Source organism: Neoarius graeffei, chromosome 12 (genome assembly GCF_027579695.1).
Source record: "Neoarius graeffei isolate fNeoGra1 chromosome 12, fNeoGra1.pri, whole genome shotgun sequence".
NCBI classification, from domain to species: Eukaryota; Metazoa; Chordata; class Actinopteri; order Siluriformes; family Ariidae; genus Neoarius; species Neoarius graeffei.
This window is the reverse complement of record NC_083580.1, coordinates 9,036,807-9,053,317: the sequence shown is the minus strand read 5'-3', so window position 1 is coordinate 9,053,317 and position 16,511 is coordinate 9,036,807. Positions and strand designations below refer to the sequence as shown.

Here is a 16,511-nt window from a genome sequence, read left to right as displayed (position 1 = left end):
GCTAAGACTAGATTGACTAAATTTAATCTACTTAGCCATGGATGGCACATTGAAATTCCACGTGTCACCATTTTGAGAAATGAAGGATTGTGTCACTCTGAGCTATTGGAAAAACTTATGGCTGACATGAGAATTTGGTAAATTATAATCTCGTGTATTGTATAGCGCGGTGTTTTGTGCTCCGCTCCCACCCTTGATGCTGACCTGTTGTGTGTCTGTTTGAAACACCTGGTTACTGATCTGTGTTTTCTTACATACACCCAGTCTCCTCTGTATTCACACTCATCACAGGCTGCTCCCTATTCACTCCAGTGCTTACACCCATGTCAGAACAGAAAACCCCACCAGCCTGACATCATTATTAGTAATGAATGCTCAGTTGCCCTGCCCAACAAAACCACCAATTAAAAAAAAAAACACCACCCTCTCTCACACACGAACAATATGTCTACACCCGTTTTTTGCTTCCTCTCCCCTATTGCTGTTGCATTTCAATTAGTGAATTTATTGCCTAAGAAATTATGGAATAACGAAGAGGAAGAAGGTTCCTGTTGTCCATGGTGTTTGTAGAAGTCACATGGTTTGCCTGTTTTTACACTAATGGAATAGGGTGTGTCTGGAGTTTTTGTGCTTGTCAGTCCTTTTGGGACTATAGCACCCTCTTGTGGTGGTGGTAGTTCTCATAAAAATAGAAAAATAATTTAGCTTCTTTTAAGAAAATGTATTTATTTGTTTAAGATATTTCTATTTTGTTTTGATGAATTCATTTTAGATGGTTTTTATTTTTTAGAAAATTTTAGCTTTGTGGGTTTTTTAAGCATTCCACACATTTGTGTAATATTTTTAGTCCTGGCTAAATATCTTTAAGATGGCATTAATAGTTTTTTTTTTTTTTTTTTTAAGTTTGTTTGGTCTTTATAAAAAAAAAAGAACAAACAAACAAAAAAACCTATTAATTCCATCTTAAAGATATTTAGCCAGGACTAAAAATATTACACAAATGTGTGGAATGCATCTCATCTCATTATCTCTAGCCGCTTTATCCTGTTCTACAGGGTTGCAGGCAAGCTGGAGCCTATCCCAGCTGACTACGGGCGAAAGGCGGGGTACACCCTGGACAAGTTGCCAGGTCATCACAGGGCTGACACATAGACACAGACAACCATTCACACTCACATTCACACCTACGCTCAATTTAGAGTCACCAGTTAACCTAACCTGCATGTCTTTGGACTGTGGGGGAAACCGGAGCACCCGGAGGAAACCCATGCGGACACGGGGAGAACATGCAAACTCCGCACAGAAAGGCCCTCGCCGGCCCCGGGGCTCGAACCCAGGACCTTCTTGCTGTGAGGCGACAGCGCTAACCACTACACCACCGTGCCGCCCATAGGGCTAAAAATATTACACAAAAAAAAGCATTCTACACATTTGTGTAATATTTTTAGTCCTGGCTAAATGTCTCTAAGATGGCATTAATAGTGTATGTGTGTTTAGTTAGTTAGCTAGCTAGCTAGCTTGCTTCCGGGTTTTTTTTTTTTTAAGCATTCCACATATTTGTGTAATTTTTAGTCCTGGCTAAATATCTTTTAAGATGGCATTAGTGTGTCCCCCTCCAATGACCGAAACTTGAGTATGCTGTTACATTTTATTTATTTATTTTTATTATCAACAGATCTTTACTGCCAGTAGGACAGTAACAGAAGTATATGCAAAAGGGGAAAAAAAATCCTGCCCATGGAAGTTGCACAGATTGTCAGCATTAAAAACCACCGATACAAAGAACAGCAATAAAAAAAAAACAAAACAAAGAAGTGTATCTTTAAAAAAAAATAATAAAACAAATACTGACATTCGGCCTGAGAGAACAAATCATTTCCACATGCTCCAAACAATAGGAGCAATAAGAAGGAATTGGGCGTGTTTTGATACAAGCGTTAAATTCAGGATATTCACACAGCTATTTTTTTCACACCATTTTTTTTTTCCACAGTCTCAATAATTATGCATTGTCAAATCCGTTTTATAAAGAGTGTCGGCAATGTGAGTCACTGTATAAGTTATAATAATGGGTTACAATGAGCACGTTAATATTAACCTGTGATTTACAGCTGGCACTATTGTCAGGGCTGCTATTATAGAAAATGAATCAACAGCTTCTGACCAATCAGAATTGAGAATGAGAGTGGTGTGGTATCCTTTTTTTTTTTTTTTTTAAACCCATTAAAATATCTTTGCTGTGGTCCATGTTGTTGTGAACGATGATGTGTGCTCCCCCCCCCCCCCCCCCCCCAACATATTAATACGTGTGTGTGATATCTCTGAAAGCCCCCAACACTGGATGAGGCTCTGGACTCTCTCTCCTCTGGATTTGTATCATCTCCACCTCCTGGCACATCCACACCAGAAGTGGTAGGAATGCAAACACTGACCTTGGGCCATATCTGGAAAACAGCTGTTAAATTTGGCATCTTAAAAGGCTCGACAGTTTGTTTTGCTGTTAGAAATCTTTGAGGTTCTATATAGAACTCTAGAACAGAGGGCTCTTCTGGCAGAAAAGGTATCAAAGAGGCTCCCGATTTGGTTCTATTATCCATGAGTTCAAATCCTGATCATGAGTCGAGAGCAAAATTAGTCGTGTTCTCTGGGTAGGCGGGATGATGATGATCCCTCCCTTGTCGATCACAGCAGCCCTAGCCAATCGTTGGAGTCTGTGAGCTCATGTATGTGGAAGACGGCAGAGAGCGCTTGCTTTTCCTCTGAAAAGTTCGAGCCCCTCTGTAAACTCAGAACCTCTACACATATTTAAAAAAAAAAAGCCTCTTGAATATTTTTAAGAGCGTATCTCATCTCATTATCTCTAGCCGCTTTATCCTGTTCTACAAGGTCGCAGGTAAGCTGGAGCCTATCCCAGCTGACTACGGGCGAAAGGCGGGGTACACCCTGGACAAGTCGCCAGGTCATCACAGGGCTGACACATAGACACAGACAACCATTCACACTCACATTCACACCTACGGTCAATTTAGAGTCACCAGTTAACCTAACCTGCATGTCTTTGGACTGTGGGGGAAACCGGAGCACCCGGAGGAAACCCACGCGGACACGGGGAGAACATGCAAACTCCACAGAAAGGCCCTCGCCGGCCACGGGGCTCGAACCCGGACCTTCTTGCTGTGAGGCGACAGCGCTAACCACTACACCACCGTGCCGCCCCTTTAAGAGCGTATGATGAAGGGAAATATTTTTTGAGAATGCCAAAGGTTCTCCATAATGTCAGCATAATGTTCTAACAGACCTAATCCATCTCATTAACTCCTCACTGAAATATTATTAGTGAAGAAATGTATCATATAATAAACATTGAGCTGTGCAGATGTTGATTTCTAATGACTGTGGTTATCTTTTTTTTTTTTTTTTTTTTTAACAGAAACATGAAACTATGGCTGCTGTCAATACCAGCAAAAACTTCGCCCCTGCTCCACCTGCTCAGAAAGTAAGAGAGGAACTCTCTTTAGGTTTATATTAATTCGCTGTATGGGATCAGCGGACACTCCGTATGAACAGATTTTTTTTTTTTTTTTTTAAGTGTGCGATTGATTATAAAGTTTTCTCTAAGGAGAGGTTTATTCAGCGTTTTAGGAAGGAGTCTGAAGTGTCCGTGCTTTTGTATGAGTTGAATGTAAAACTATCAAGTTTTACAACACAGGAGGGTTTTAAGAACGGAGGATTTTGTGCTTTCCATTTCCTCTGCAACATGAAAAAAATGTACTGAAATATACAGGAGTATATGATTATTGCATTATGAGCATTGAGGATTAGATCTATGTACCGGTATGTATACAGCAGACGGGAACCGTCAGGGCCTTTGAGGCGTTCAGAGAGGCCCAAACATATCAGTGTTTCAAATGTTACATTTAATTTCTTTAATTTTTCGTAATTTCATTAATTATTCTCTTCGAATTCTAATTTGGCCTCGTTTTCTATCAAATTTGCTTCAGAAATGAAAGGGTTACTATACTGAAAACATTAAAATCGAGTTATCCAATGAGATTTTGTTTGTAGTGTCGAGGCTGAGAAGAGTTTAGAGCTGGCTCACTCATTGCTGGGACAGAAGGCCATGGCGGTGTATGTTTATATACGAAGTGATGGATGAATTAACCAATCAGATTTTGATTTATAGTGGAAGGGACCTAAAATTTATCGCTTTAGACATGCTCGAAGGCCAACGCTAGCTTAACCACGAGTCAGCGCCATCAGCACAGCAGTGAAGTCACCTTCCAGTCGGTGTAGCGTTCAGCAGTAGTGTTAGCAAATGCTAATAAAGTGGTCAAGCCAGCGCTATCGAGAGCAAGTCGTTAGCACAGGCTAACGACCGAGAAACTAAGGCTACATCCACACGACAACGGCAATGAGATTTTTTATTTTTTATTTTTAAATATCGCGTCCACATGGGCAACGGATCAGTAAAATTTCAGGTACATATGACAACGCAACGCTTGCTGAAAACGATGCAATACACATACCACACCACTACGGTCCCATCGGAGACACCAGAACAATAGAAGAAGTAGACGCATGCGCATAAACCCCTTCTTCTGTAGCATCAGCCACATACAGTTTTGATTATTAATCAGTAGCGTAAAACGAAAGACGCGGAAAGAGGAATGAACGGGGTTAGATGGAAGCTGGTACGCCAACATTCTGATATCCTCCAGAATTCTTTAATGGTCCGGAATAAATTGAATGCTACACGTTGATGGATTACTTTGTTCTTCTACGCCCTTTTTGAGGAATGTATTGTCGGACTTAAACCAACATCTGAAGAGGTGAGATCGCTCCTTTTTTTTTTTTTTCCCTATGTTTGCTGGCGGGATTGTTTTTGTTTTTGGAAAGCGCACGGGCGGTGCGCGGTTTGGTACTGCTTCCGCAGTGTTTGGACTAAAGACTCTGCCCTAAGGGCTATTCTCTCACTCTCTCTCTCTCTGCACCATTACACAATAAATATTCACAGTGAAAATATTTTGTAAGCGCGTTTCATGAACCAAGTTATAGGATTTGTTGACAACTCGCATCGAGTTCGTTACACTTCTACCCGGCGTGAAGCACTGACAGTCATGTGGTTGTGACGTCATCGTAAACAAATCCGTTCTACTCATCCAGACGACTTCACAACGGCGCCGTTGCCAGATTTTTTCACTCTGGAACCCGTTCTCAAAAGATTTCATTTTGGGGCACCCAAAACGCCGGTGCCGTGTGGACGCCAGGCCGAAACGATAAACAATTTTATCAGATTCACCTGAATCCGTTGCCGTGTGGACAGGGCCTAAGACTTCTGTCTTCGGACTCTTCTTGCACGCTTGCTACAGTATTTTTCACTCAGGCTTAAGTGTTCATTTCCTGATGTAATTCACTTGGTTACTTTTAAAATCAGCATCGACAGCTAGGCACAACAGAGCGACCTGGCAGCCTGACGCTAATCCCTTGCAAAATCCTTTGCTTTTTTGGTGTCTGGCTAAGTATTGGCTGAGCTCAAGTCCCAGCTCTAATAGTAACACTTTGCCACTGGGCTACAGTATGTATTAAAATGTGTAAGAATATTAATCTACTTGTGATGGTGTTGTGTATACATACCAGACGGTTTCATCCAAGTTCCTTTGCCAAATTGTTTTGCAGAAAGATGTTTCTGTGCCTGCAAGTCTGTCTCCTGCTCCTCCTGCTGACAAGAAACCAAAGATTGAGATAGTAAAGGTAAGGATATGTCAACATACCACCGCATGTAGTAATGTTCTGCTGCTGCTGCTGCTATGTTGCATATGCACTGATTACACCATCCCAACTGAAGTGATTATACAGTATCTATATATCACACACTAATTTCTTTTCTCATCAGCCCTCTCAAGAATCAGCAACTGCAGCCGCTCAGAATCTCAAACCAAAGACTGAGGTAGGAGACGAGCCATGATGTCCAACCTTAGTATTATAAGGTTCTGTCTGGGTGAAGAGCCATTTAACAGCTATTCCACGAAATCGAGTAGTGCAGAGTCGGCTGTAAGCCGTGTATGACGAGATTGAGTGGAATAACTGTTTTATTCTATCCACATTCACTGCATTTTGAGAAATGGAGCATTTTTATTTTTATAAAAACTTTATACAAAACGTCCGACAAAATCATTTCCTCTTAGAATGTGAACAAACCAGCGCAATGACGGTCGTAATTTGTGGAAAATGCTCTAATAATAATAATTGAAAAATTAAAAACAGAGATGTTCTTACCATCAAATTTCATTCCGTATTTTGTTGCTTTTTGTATCTTTTGGGTTTTGTTTTCGAGTAGAGTTTTTATTTCGGCCTCGGTTGTTTCAGCAACACGCACCGCTGTTTGTTTTTCTCTACTCACGGTATATGAGCTGATATCCTAGTAGTAGAGTAGCCAATCGGAGCGCGTGATTGCTCATATCCAGTGAATATGGATTAGAATAATTTCAGATATGCGACATCAAAGTTTTATCATTCCAGCTCGCAAAATTTTAAGTGCTGTAATGTTATTTTATTTGCACCTCAACAAGGTTTACACTTTAAGCTTGCTTTAAATTTGAATAACATTTATTCTGTAGGATCAAATTAGGAAATCTGACATTTTTCCTAGATAGGAAACAAGTTTTGTTTTTTACTTTAAAGTTTCATTGTAAAACATGGAACAATATTAACCCTCAAGCGACTGAGTGGGGTCATTTATGACTCCGGGCGTATAACGCTACGTTCACACTGCAAGGCTTAATGCTCAATTCCGATTTTTTTGTGAAATCCGATTTTTTTGTAAGGTCGTTCACATTAACAAATATATGCCACTTGTATGTGATCCTCAGTATGAACGAAAAGCGACCTAAAAGTGTTCCGCATGCGCATTGCAGGATACGACGACGTCACGCGCAGTGAGCATGGCCAGTGTTTACGGAAGTAACCTAAAGTTTCCTGTGTATGACAGTAGCCAGCATGGAGTACCTGGCGATGATGCAGTTGTTGTTGCGACGGAGCCAGAACATGCACAATAGCCTGATGTTAAGGAGGAGGTTGAGAAGGAAGAGGGCAAGGGTTTTGGCTCAGGCGTTCTGCGGGGTAGTGACTGCAACCTCCGTTCAAAGGACCATCAAAGCCATGTTGTTGTAACTTTTTTTGAGAGACCCGCCGCCTACTTCAGTGCAGAATAGTGACGTTTGTGGCTTGTTGATGACGTGTAAGTCAGATGAATGCGACCTAGCGGTTCAGACTGAAGTCGCATATGAAAAGATCGGATAGGAATCGGAATTAGGACCACATATCCAAACGGCCTGGGTCGGATTTGAAAAAATCGGATCTGTGTCGTTCATATTGTCAATAAAAGATCGGATACAGGTCACATATGGGCGAAAAATCGGATTTGAGTCACTTCAGCCTGCAGTGTGAACGTAGTGTAATTTTGGGTGACGTTTTTATACATTTGATGCGAAATATTTCCTACCATGAATTTGTCAGTTAACTTGTCCTACAACTGTTCATAGGTTTTTGCGGGGATCGGCCGAACAGCGTGGCAAGAGTAATGAAAAATTGTACGGAAAGAAGCATCGGATTTCTTGCAGTAATTCCTTATCAAATTTTGCTTTTACCAACTACTTATCTGCATGTTATACTTTTATTGCAGTGAACCATGGGAAGTAGACCAAGAATAGTTAGATTTACAGCCGCAGAAGCATTGAGACAGATACTTGAGGCCCAAAGTGATGATGGTTAATTTTAGCATTAGCATATCCACTAGAAATAGCATGTTCGCTAGTATTAGCATATTAGTTAATCGCTAGTTTTGATGTTACAAAGACACTGCAATGGACGTTTTTGCTTTTACTTTTTCAGTCAGTGTTGTTGAATAAGACATAAGGACTGTCTAGATAAAATAACTAGGTATACAGGTTCTTGTACTGAATATAGCAGGGTCATAAATGACCCCACCCGGTCATATTCGTCGCTAAAATAGCTTGGTTGCTTGAAGGTTAAAGCACATTAGAGCATAGAATGCATGTTTCTGTGCAACCACACAAAGATGTTTCATTTTAGATTATTCACTTGATTGAGCATAATGTCTATTTAATATTGTTACGTTCATAAAGGATGATTTATGAAATGAAAAATGGAAGCTTATGAAACCAAAGTTAAGAGAGATGTTTAATATTTTCTCAAGTATTATAGCAAAAACTTAATAAAAATCATTCTTTAAAGGTTCTTCTCTTTAAATTTTTTTGAAAACTTTTTTTTTCTCCTGATGTCCCTGAGGAATAAGGCATGATATCATTCATGCTTCTCATATTTGAGTACATATTATTATTCACCATTCAGTCGTCTGCTGCTAATTTTTTTTTGCACTGTTTTTAAACACCTAATGCACTAAAGCAAAGAAACCTGTTTAAATCAAGTATCACGAGCATGCCGTCAGCAAAATACCTGTATAAAGAATTAAAGTGAGAAACTGAAGGATAAATTTAAAAAATGTTGCTTGTATTGTAAAGCTGAATGTACAAATTTATTTTTTTTTTAAATTGCACCAGGGAAAAAAGGTTTCTCCTGATAAGCCAAAGCAAGACCCAAAGGTAAGAAAGCTCTTTTCCGACATTTCTTTCCCCCCCCCCCCACTTTCCAGGTTTGTGTTGTCTGTTTTGCTATGGGAGTGTATCAGAACCAGAAATCTTGTGGTACATACTTGGAGACAAAAGGCAAAAAATATTTCTAAAGTAGATAAGAACATGATCGCATTAAGGGAGAAAACTATATTATCAGAAATACAATTATTTTAAAAAATCTAATTCGTACAGCTTAGAACAAATGAGTAATATTCCATGGGTGTAGTGGTTAGCACTGTCGCCTCACAGCAAGAAGGTTCTGGGTTCGAGCCCGGTGGCCGACGAGGGCCTTTCTGTGTGGAGTTTGCATGTTCTCTGTGCCTGCGTGGGTTTCCTCTGAGTGCTCCGGTTTCCCCCACAATCCAAAGACATGCAGGTTAGGTTAATTGGTGGCTCTAAATTGACCGTAGGTGTGAATGTGAGTGTGAATGGTTGTTTGTCTCTGGCCAAGTTTACATTAGACCGTATCTGTCTCGTTTTCTTCGCGGATGCACTGTCCGTTTACATGGAAACGCCGGGAAACGGGAATCCGCCAGGGTCCACGTATTCAATCTAGATCGTGTCTGGTCCGGTGCTGTGTAAACATTGAGAATACGCGGATACGCTGTGCTGAGCTCTAGCTGGCGTCGTCATTGGACAACGTCACTGTGACATCCACCTTCCTGATTCGCTGGCGTTGGTCATGTGACGCGACTGCTGAAAAACGGCGCGGACTTCCGCCTTGTATCACCTTTCATTAAAGAGTATAAAAGTATGAAAATACTGCAAATACTGATGCAAATACTGCCCATTGTGTAGTTATGATTGTCTTTAGGCTTGCCATCCTTCCACTTGCAAGTGGTAAGTGATATGCGCTGGGATCACATACACAGCGGCTCAGTCCCGAATCACTGCTCGTGCGCTATACTCGCGCGCTCTGTGAGCTGCGCAGGGCCGGAGTGCGCACCCTCCAGAGGGCACTCGCTGTTCAGGGCGGAGTAATTTGGAGCGCAGGATGCCAGCGGAGCCGAACGTATCCGTGTATTGGTGTTGCTGTGTGCACGCGAATCGTGTATTGGCGTTGCTGTGTGCACACTAATCGTTTTAAAAACGTTAATCTGATGATCCGCTGATACGGTCTAATATAAACCCCACCTCTATGTGTCAGCCCTGTGATGATCTGGCGACTTGTCCAGGGTGTACCCCAGGATCCAGCTTACCCACGACCCTGCACAGGATAAGTGGTTATGGATAATGGATGGATATTTAATATTCCAATACACCAGCATTGACCAAAGCACAAACCTAAGGTTGCTCATGTCACAATTTTATCCATGTTGCTAGGTAACTGGGGATGCAAGTCTGGTTCTGAACTTTGTGTTTTAGTGGAGTTCCCAGGGTCCTACACTGTCAGAAATGGAGGTACAGTGGGAGTCCATTTCTGTTCCCCAAAGAACAATCTATACTAGGACTCATTTTTGGACCTCAAGGTCGTTTTTAGGGCCAAAAATGTACATACATTTTCCCAAGCAATATATAAAGTATATAAATAAATACCTTAGACGGTCCTGCCCCAGTGACAAGCCAGTGTACCTCTAAAAGTACTATAATGTACTTTTATTTTCTTTGACTGTATGTTCTAACCCTAACTCCTAACCCTAATCCCAACCCCACAATGATTGTCATATTAAGCAAATACAGACATATGGATCATCTTTTCAGGTTCCTATTAGAGCTATTCAGCTTCCTATAGAGCTGGGGAAGATGGGACCCTGGGAATATTAAAGGGTAATTCCTTCAGCAGAGGGGCCAAAATTATGAAATGATTGCCGTAACTTGTCAGCTCAGTGATCTTGCTAAAGTATGGAATCCAAGGCAAAATGTACTGAAAACCAGGTTTAAAAATCACCATTTATAGTAATGTCGCTTCAGTGAAATCTTGGTTTGAATTTTTGCAAATGAAAGTTCAGTTTTTTCTGACGCAATTCCATTAGTGACTCTTTTTTTTTCTTTCTCATAAAAGATTTTGCATTCGGAGTTAAACATAGAAAAATTGGCCATGCTTTTTTAGGGTCAAGAGAAATAGACCCCATACTGTGTGGATTTATTTATTATTTTTTTTATTTAATACCATTATCTTGTAGTGCAACTAAAAAAAGCTACCACATTTTGCTGTGAACTACCCAAATACGACCCTGTGTTTTAGCTCGCTCATGTTACCCAGCTAGCTAGCTGCACAAAGCGGTGTGCTAAATAAAAATAATTCGACCTCAGTGATGATTCACAGGTTCATAAGTGAACTAAAGATTTACTTTGTGTGTCTGTATCTTCAGGCTGCTATTAGTTTGGTGCTAACAGGACATTGAAAATGCATTAGCTGTGCTAATTGAAATTAGCATTACCATAGCAGTAGTGACTGAACAAGTGAAATAACCTTCAATATGAGGATGACATGGCAGTCAGGGCTGTGTACGTACCGTAGCAAAGGCTTTAACTAGGGAACGATACACCATTGGACTAACAGGACCAAAACTAAACCAAGCCACACAGTCAGGGATTTTTGTTGGCACTTGTGAGGCAGTAGAGACATTAGAATGTCTTCTGAATGGTGACGACAAAACTATACCAAAGCATATTGGACTTTGATCTCGAATAAAATGTACTCCTTTATGTCTCCGTTATGCGTCCCATCAGCTATAGTGGTAGCTGTTCATAATTTCCAAACACCGAGGGTGTGAACCGGTGGCAGCGATGATAAAACATTTGTTCTTGAAGATTATTTGGATTCCTGTTGTAAAACAGTCATGGACCTTTTCAAATACAAGCTCAGACCAGCATTCAGCAAGACGCAGTACTTTTTATGTAAAAGAAAACACATTTTAAAATCGGTTTATTCAATTTGATTAAATTCAATTCCTTGTGAATTAGCGGTTTAAAAAAAAAAAGTCCTGAATGATTGATTGATTATAGCTTGTTATTCAGTAGAATGTGTTGATATGCCACGTATATGGAATTATTTGCTATAAAATAGACACTCAAGGAAGCAAGTGGTGATAAATTTCCTGGCATAATAATCCATTTATTTGTACTTCCTGCATGTTATATGATCGGCTTAAAAGCTTGAGGTGCAGTAGATGGTAGAACTTGACAGTTCAGGTCATTATCATTGATGTTTCTTGCAGTGTGGAATGTTCTGAGAAGATGAAGCGTGCAAACACGTATCTCTCCTGCACTCTTAGAAAATAAAGTACAACCCTGATTCCATAAAAGTTGGGACAAAGTACAAATTGTAAATAAAAACGGAATGCAATGATGTGGAAGTTTCAAAATTCCATATTTTATTCAGAATAGAACATAGATGACATATCAAATGTTTAAACTGAGAAAATGTATCATTTAAAGAGAAAAATTAGGTGATTTTAAATTTCATGACAACAACACATCTCAAAAAAGTTGGGACAAGGCCATGTTTACCACTGTGAGACATCCCCTTTTCTCTTTACAACAGTCTGTAAACGTCTGGGGACTGAGGAGACAAGTTGCTCAAGTTTAGGGATAGGAATGTTAACCCATTCTTGTCTAATGTAGGATTCTAGTTGCTCAACTGTCTTAGGTCTTTTTTGTCGTATCTTCCGTTTTATGATGCGCCAAATGTTTTCTATGGGTGAAAGATCTGGACTGCAGGCTGGCCAGTTCAGTACCCGGACCCTTCTTCTACACTGCCATGATGCTGTAATTGATGCAGTATGTGGTTTGGCATTGTCATGTTGGAAAATGCAAGGTCTTCCCTGAAAGAGACGTCGTCTGGATGGGAGCATATGTTGCTCTAGAACCTGGATATACCTTTCAGCATTGATGGTGTCTTTCCAGATGTGTAAGCTGCCCATGCCACACGCACTAATGCAACCCCATACCATCAGAGATGCAGGCTTCTGAACTGAGCGCTGATAACAACTTGGGTCGTCCTTCTCCTCTTTAGTCCGAATGACACGGCGTCCCTGATTTCCATAAAGAACTTCAAATTTTGATTCGTCTGACCACAGAACAATTTTCCACTTTGCCACAGTTCATTTTAAATGAGCCTTGGCCCAGAGAAGACGTCTGCGCTTCTGGATCATGTTTAGATACGGCTTCTTCTTTGAACTATAGAGTTTTAGCTGGCAACGGCGGACGGCACGGTGAATTGTGTTCACAGATAATGTTCTCTGGAAATATTCCTGAGCCCATTTTGTTATTTCCAATACAGAAGCATGCCTTTATGTGATGCAGTGCCGTCTAAGGGCCCGAAGATCATGGGCACCCAGTATGGTTTTCCGGCCTTGACCCTTACGCACAGAGATTCTTCCAGATTCTCTGAATCTTTTGATGATATTATGCACTGTCGATGATGATATGTTCAAACTCTTTGCAATTTTACACTGTCGAACTCCTTTCTGATATTGCTCCACTATTTGTCGACGCAGAATTAGGGGGATTGGTGACCCTCTTCCCATCTTTACTTCTGAGAGCCGCTGCCACTCCAAGATGCTCTTTTTATACCCAGTCATGTTAATGACCTATTGCCAATTGACCTAATGAGTTGCAATTTGGTCCTCCAGCTGTTCCTTTTTTGTACCTTTAACTTTTCCAGCCTCTTATTGCCCCTGTCCCAACTTTTTTGAGATGTGTTGCTGTCATGAAATTTCAAATGAGCCAATATTTGGCATGAAATTTCAAAATGCCTCACTTTCAACATTTGATATGTTGTCTATGTTCTATTGTGAATACAATATCAGTTTTTGAGATTTGTAAATTATTGCATTCCGTTTTTATTTACAATTTGTACTTTGTCCCAACTTTTTTGGAATCGGGGTTGTACATTTATTGTACCTTTAGGGGTACACTGGCTTGTCACTGGGCAGTACCTTCTATGGTACTTATTTGTACCCTTTATGTACTGCTTGGGAAAATATATGGACCTTTTTGGTCCTAAAAAGGTACACATAGTTACCTTAACGTCCAATAATGAGCCATAGGGGGTCCATTAGTGTAGATTGTACCTTGAGGGACAAAAATGGACTCCTGCTGTAGCCTTTCGGTATTTCAGACAGTGTGCTGAAAACCTGGACAAGCTGGTTTCTGATCCCTCTCACACACACGCTGACTCACTCGGCAGTATTTACTCAGAGACGCGATGAACTTGTGTGTACTTGTACGTGTTAAGACTCTTCTACCCTGGCACCCATATCAATACTGTCGTGGTGGGTTTTTTGACACAAATACAACAATAGCAATACCGTGTATAAACATTATAGTTGTATTATTACATACAGTTAACACAAGTGACAATATCTTGACTATACGGTAGGTACATTTTTCATCTAATGCACTATAACCATAAGTTTACGTACACCTGACTGTCACACCCACATGTTCTTGTTGAACATCCCATTCCAAATTGAGTTCCTGCTTTGCTGTTATAATAACCTCCTCCAATCTTGCGCGAAGTCTTTCCATTAGATTTTGGGGCGTGGCTGTGGGGATTTGTGATCATTCAGCTACAAGAGCATTAGTGAGGTCAGGCACTGATATTGAGTGAGGAGGTCTGGGAGGCAGTTGGCATTTCAATTCATCCTAAAGGTGTTCAGTGAGCTTGAGGTCACCAACCTTGGCAAACCATATCTTCATGGAGCTCACTTGATGCACACGGTCATTGTCTTGCTGGAACAGGTTTGGACTTGCTCCTTAGTTCCAGTAAAGGGAAACTGTAACTGTAAATTCTACAGCATGCAAAGAGATTTTATCCAGTTGTGTACTCCCAACTTCGTGGAAGAACCACAGGTCTGATGGTCAGGTGTCCACAAACTTTTGGCTGTATAGTGTACAGTTGTGGTCAGAAGTTTACATATAGTGGCATGAATGTCATCTTGGATATGAATGTCATGGCAATATTTGGGCTTTCAGGAATTTCTTTGAACTGTTCTTTTTCTGTGGCAGAATGATTGTACAGCATACATCTTTAATTAAAAAAAACACTAGAATTTGGTGCACAAGTTTTAATTTTCTTTGGGTTTTCTGTAATCAACATCGGGTCAAAATTATACATACAGGGTCAAAAATGTACATATGCTCGCTTAGATTATTAATTCAGAGGTGCTGAAACTTCCAAAATGTCTCTTATCTTGCCAAGGTCTCTTAACTTCCTGTTAGTGATCATGATTGACTACAGCCGATAGCTTCTCTGTGCCTTCATAAAAAGGGTTTGTTTACAGCACTCATTGGGTTGACCAACACACAGTAAAATGGGAAAGCCCAAGGAGCTCAGTGCAGATCTGAGAAAGAGGATCGCAGATATACACAACTCTGGAATGTCTCCTGGAGCCATTTCTAAACAACTGCAAATTCCAAGATCAGTTCAAACAATTGTATGCAAATTATTGTGAGGTGTAGTCACTTTGCTTCAAGAAAACCCAAACTGTCACCCTCAGCTGAAAGGAAATTGGTTTGGATAGTCAGGAACAAGCTGGGAACCACCATGGCACAGCCCTGCCATGAACTGGAAGCTGATAGATCACTGTCTACAGTGGACTAAGAGGCTGCTATCCAAGAAATAACCCCCCTGCTCCAAAATTGACACCTTCAAGCTTTAACTAAAGTTTGAAGCTGACCACACGGACAAAGAAAAAGCCTTCTGGAGGATAGCCGTATGGTTAGATGAGACAAAGATTGAGTTGTTTGGCCACAATGACCACCATGTACAGAGGGACACTGTACCAGCTGGTGGTGGTGGTAGGATCATCATGCTCTGGGGCTGTTTTGCTGCCAGTGGAACTGGTTCATTGCACAAAATGGATGGAATAATGAAGAAAGAAGACAACCTCAGAATTCTTCAGCATAAACCATCAGAAACTTGAACACGACTTGGGAGTTACAACATGACAATGAACCCAAACACGCATCAGAGCTGGTTGTGGAGGATAAATCAGGCTAACATTTAAGCTTAAAACAAGTCCTGACTTCAACCCTATTGAAAATATGTGGACCGTGCTTATAAGTCGAGTCCATGCCAAGAAAAAAAATTAATTGAACTCTACCAATTCTACCATGAAGAGTCGTGAAATATCCAACCAGAATTCTGCCAGAAGCTTGTTCATGGTAAACAAAAATGTTTGGTCAAGGTGAATCTTGTGAAGAGACATTTTACCCCAATATTAGGTGTGCTGTATGTATAGTTTTGATCCTGTGTTGACTTCAGAAAACCCAAAGAAAATTAAAACTTGTGCACAAATTCTAGATGACATTCGTGTCATCTTCTGACCACAACTGTATATTACACCCCAGCACTGTTGAATTCTTGATTCTGACTGGTCAGAATGTTTCAATGAATTTTCTCTAACAGCAGTTCTGACGGTACTTCCAGCTGCAAAGCTAAACACACCTTAAAGTGCATATTCTAGACCAATTTCGTGTTTGTTTGTTTTTTTTATATGAAAGTATGTCCCTTTACACACTCATCCAGAAGGGTAATTTTGCACAAGGCTGTCTGTCTACAGCAGAAAAAAATAAAATAAAACGCGTCTGGAAAAATCCCAAGGGAGTCTGGAGCCAGATTCGTGACGTTACCTGCAGAAGCGCCAGCAGGCTGCGCGAGCTTTGCACGGTTTCAGTGCACAGCCTGTGTAGACCAAGCGCTCCCATTTCTCTCTCATTGTTCGGTCTTTTGGGAAACGATGAGTACTAATCCCATCAAGATTGGTGTTGCTACACCCTCCTACGATACATCTGTTAACCATTTTAATAATTACGCGATAACGTTGAAGAAATTTGCAGAAAACCACCAGGTCGTTTTCTCATAAACAAACCAGCACTGACGTAGGATTCAGAAGGAGGCGTCCCGCACGT

The 16,511-nt window shown here is 40.7% G+C and overlaps 1 protein-coding gene across 15 annotated transcripts in view; it reads left to right on the top strand.

The window, feature by feature from the left end:
• cast (calpastatin) overlaps positions 1 to 16,511 on the top strand; it is a 145,090-nt gene that overhangs the window by 92,089 nt on the left and 36,490 nt on the right. For all 15 annotated transcript variants that reach the window (XM_060935475.1, XM_060935466.1, XM_060935476.1 and 12 more), the window contains 5 exons: positions 2,329 to 2,412; positions 3,431 to 3,496; positions 5,677 to 5,751; positions 5,894 to 5,947; positions 8,580 to 8,621. In XM_060935475.1, coding sequence (XP_060791458.1) covers positions 2,329 to 2,412; positions 3,431 to 3,496; positions 5,677 to 5,751; positions 5,894 to 5,947; positions 8,580 to 8,621 — 321 coding nt within the window. The remainder of the gene's footprint in view (positions 1 to 2,328; positions 2,413 to 3,430; positions 3,497 to 5,676; positions 5,752 to 5,893; positions 5,948 to 8,579; positions 8,622 to 16,511) is intronic.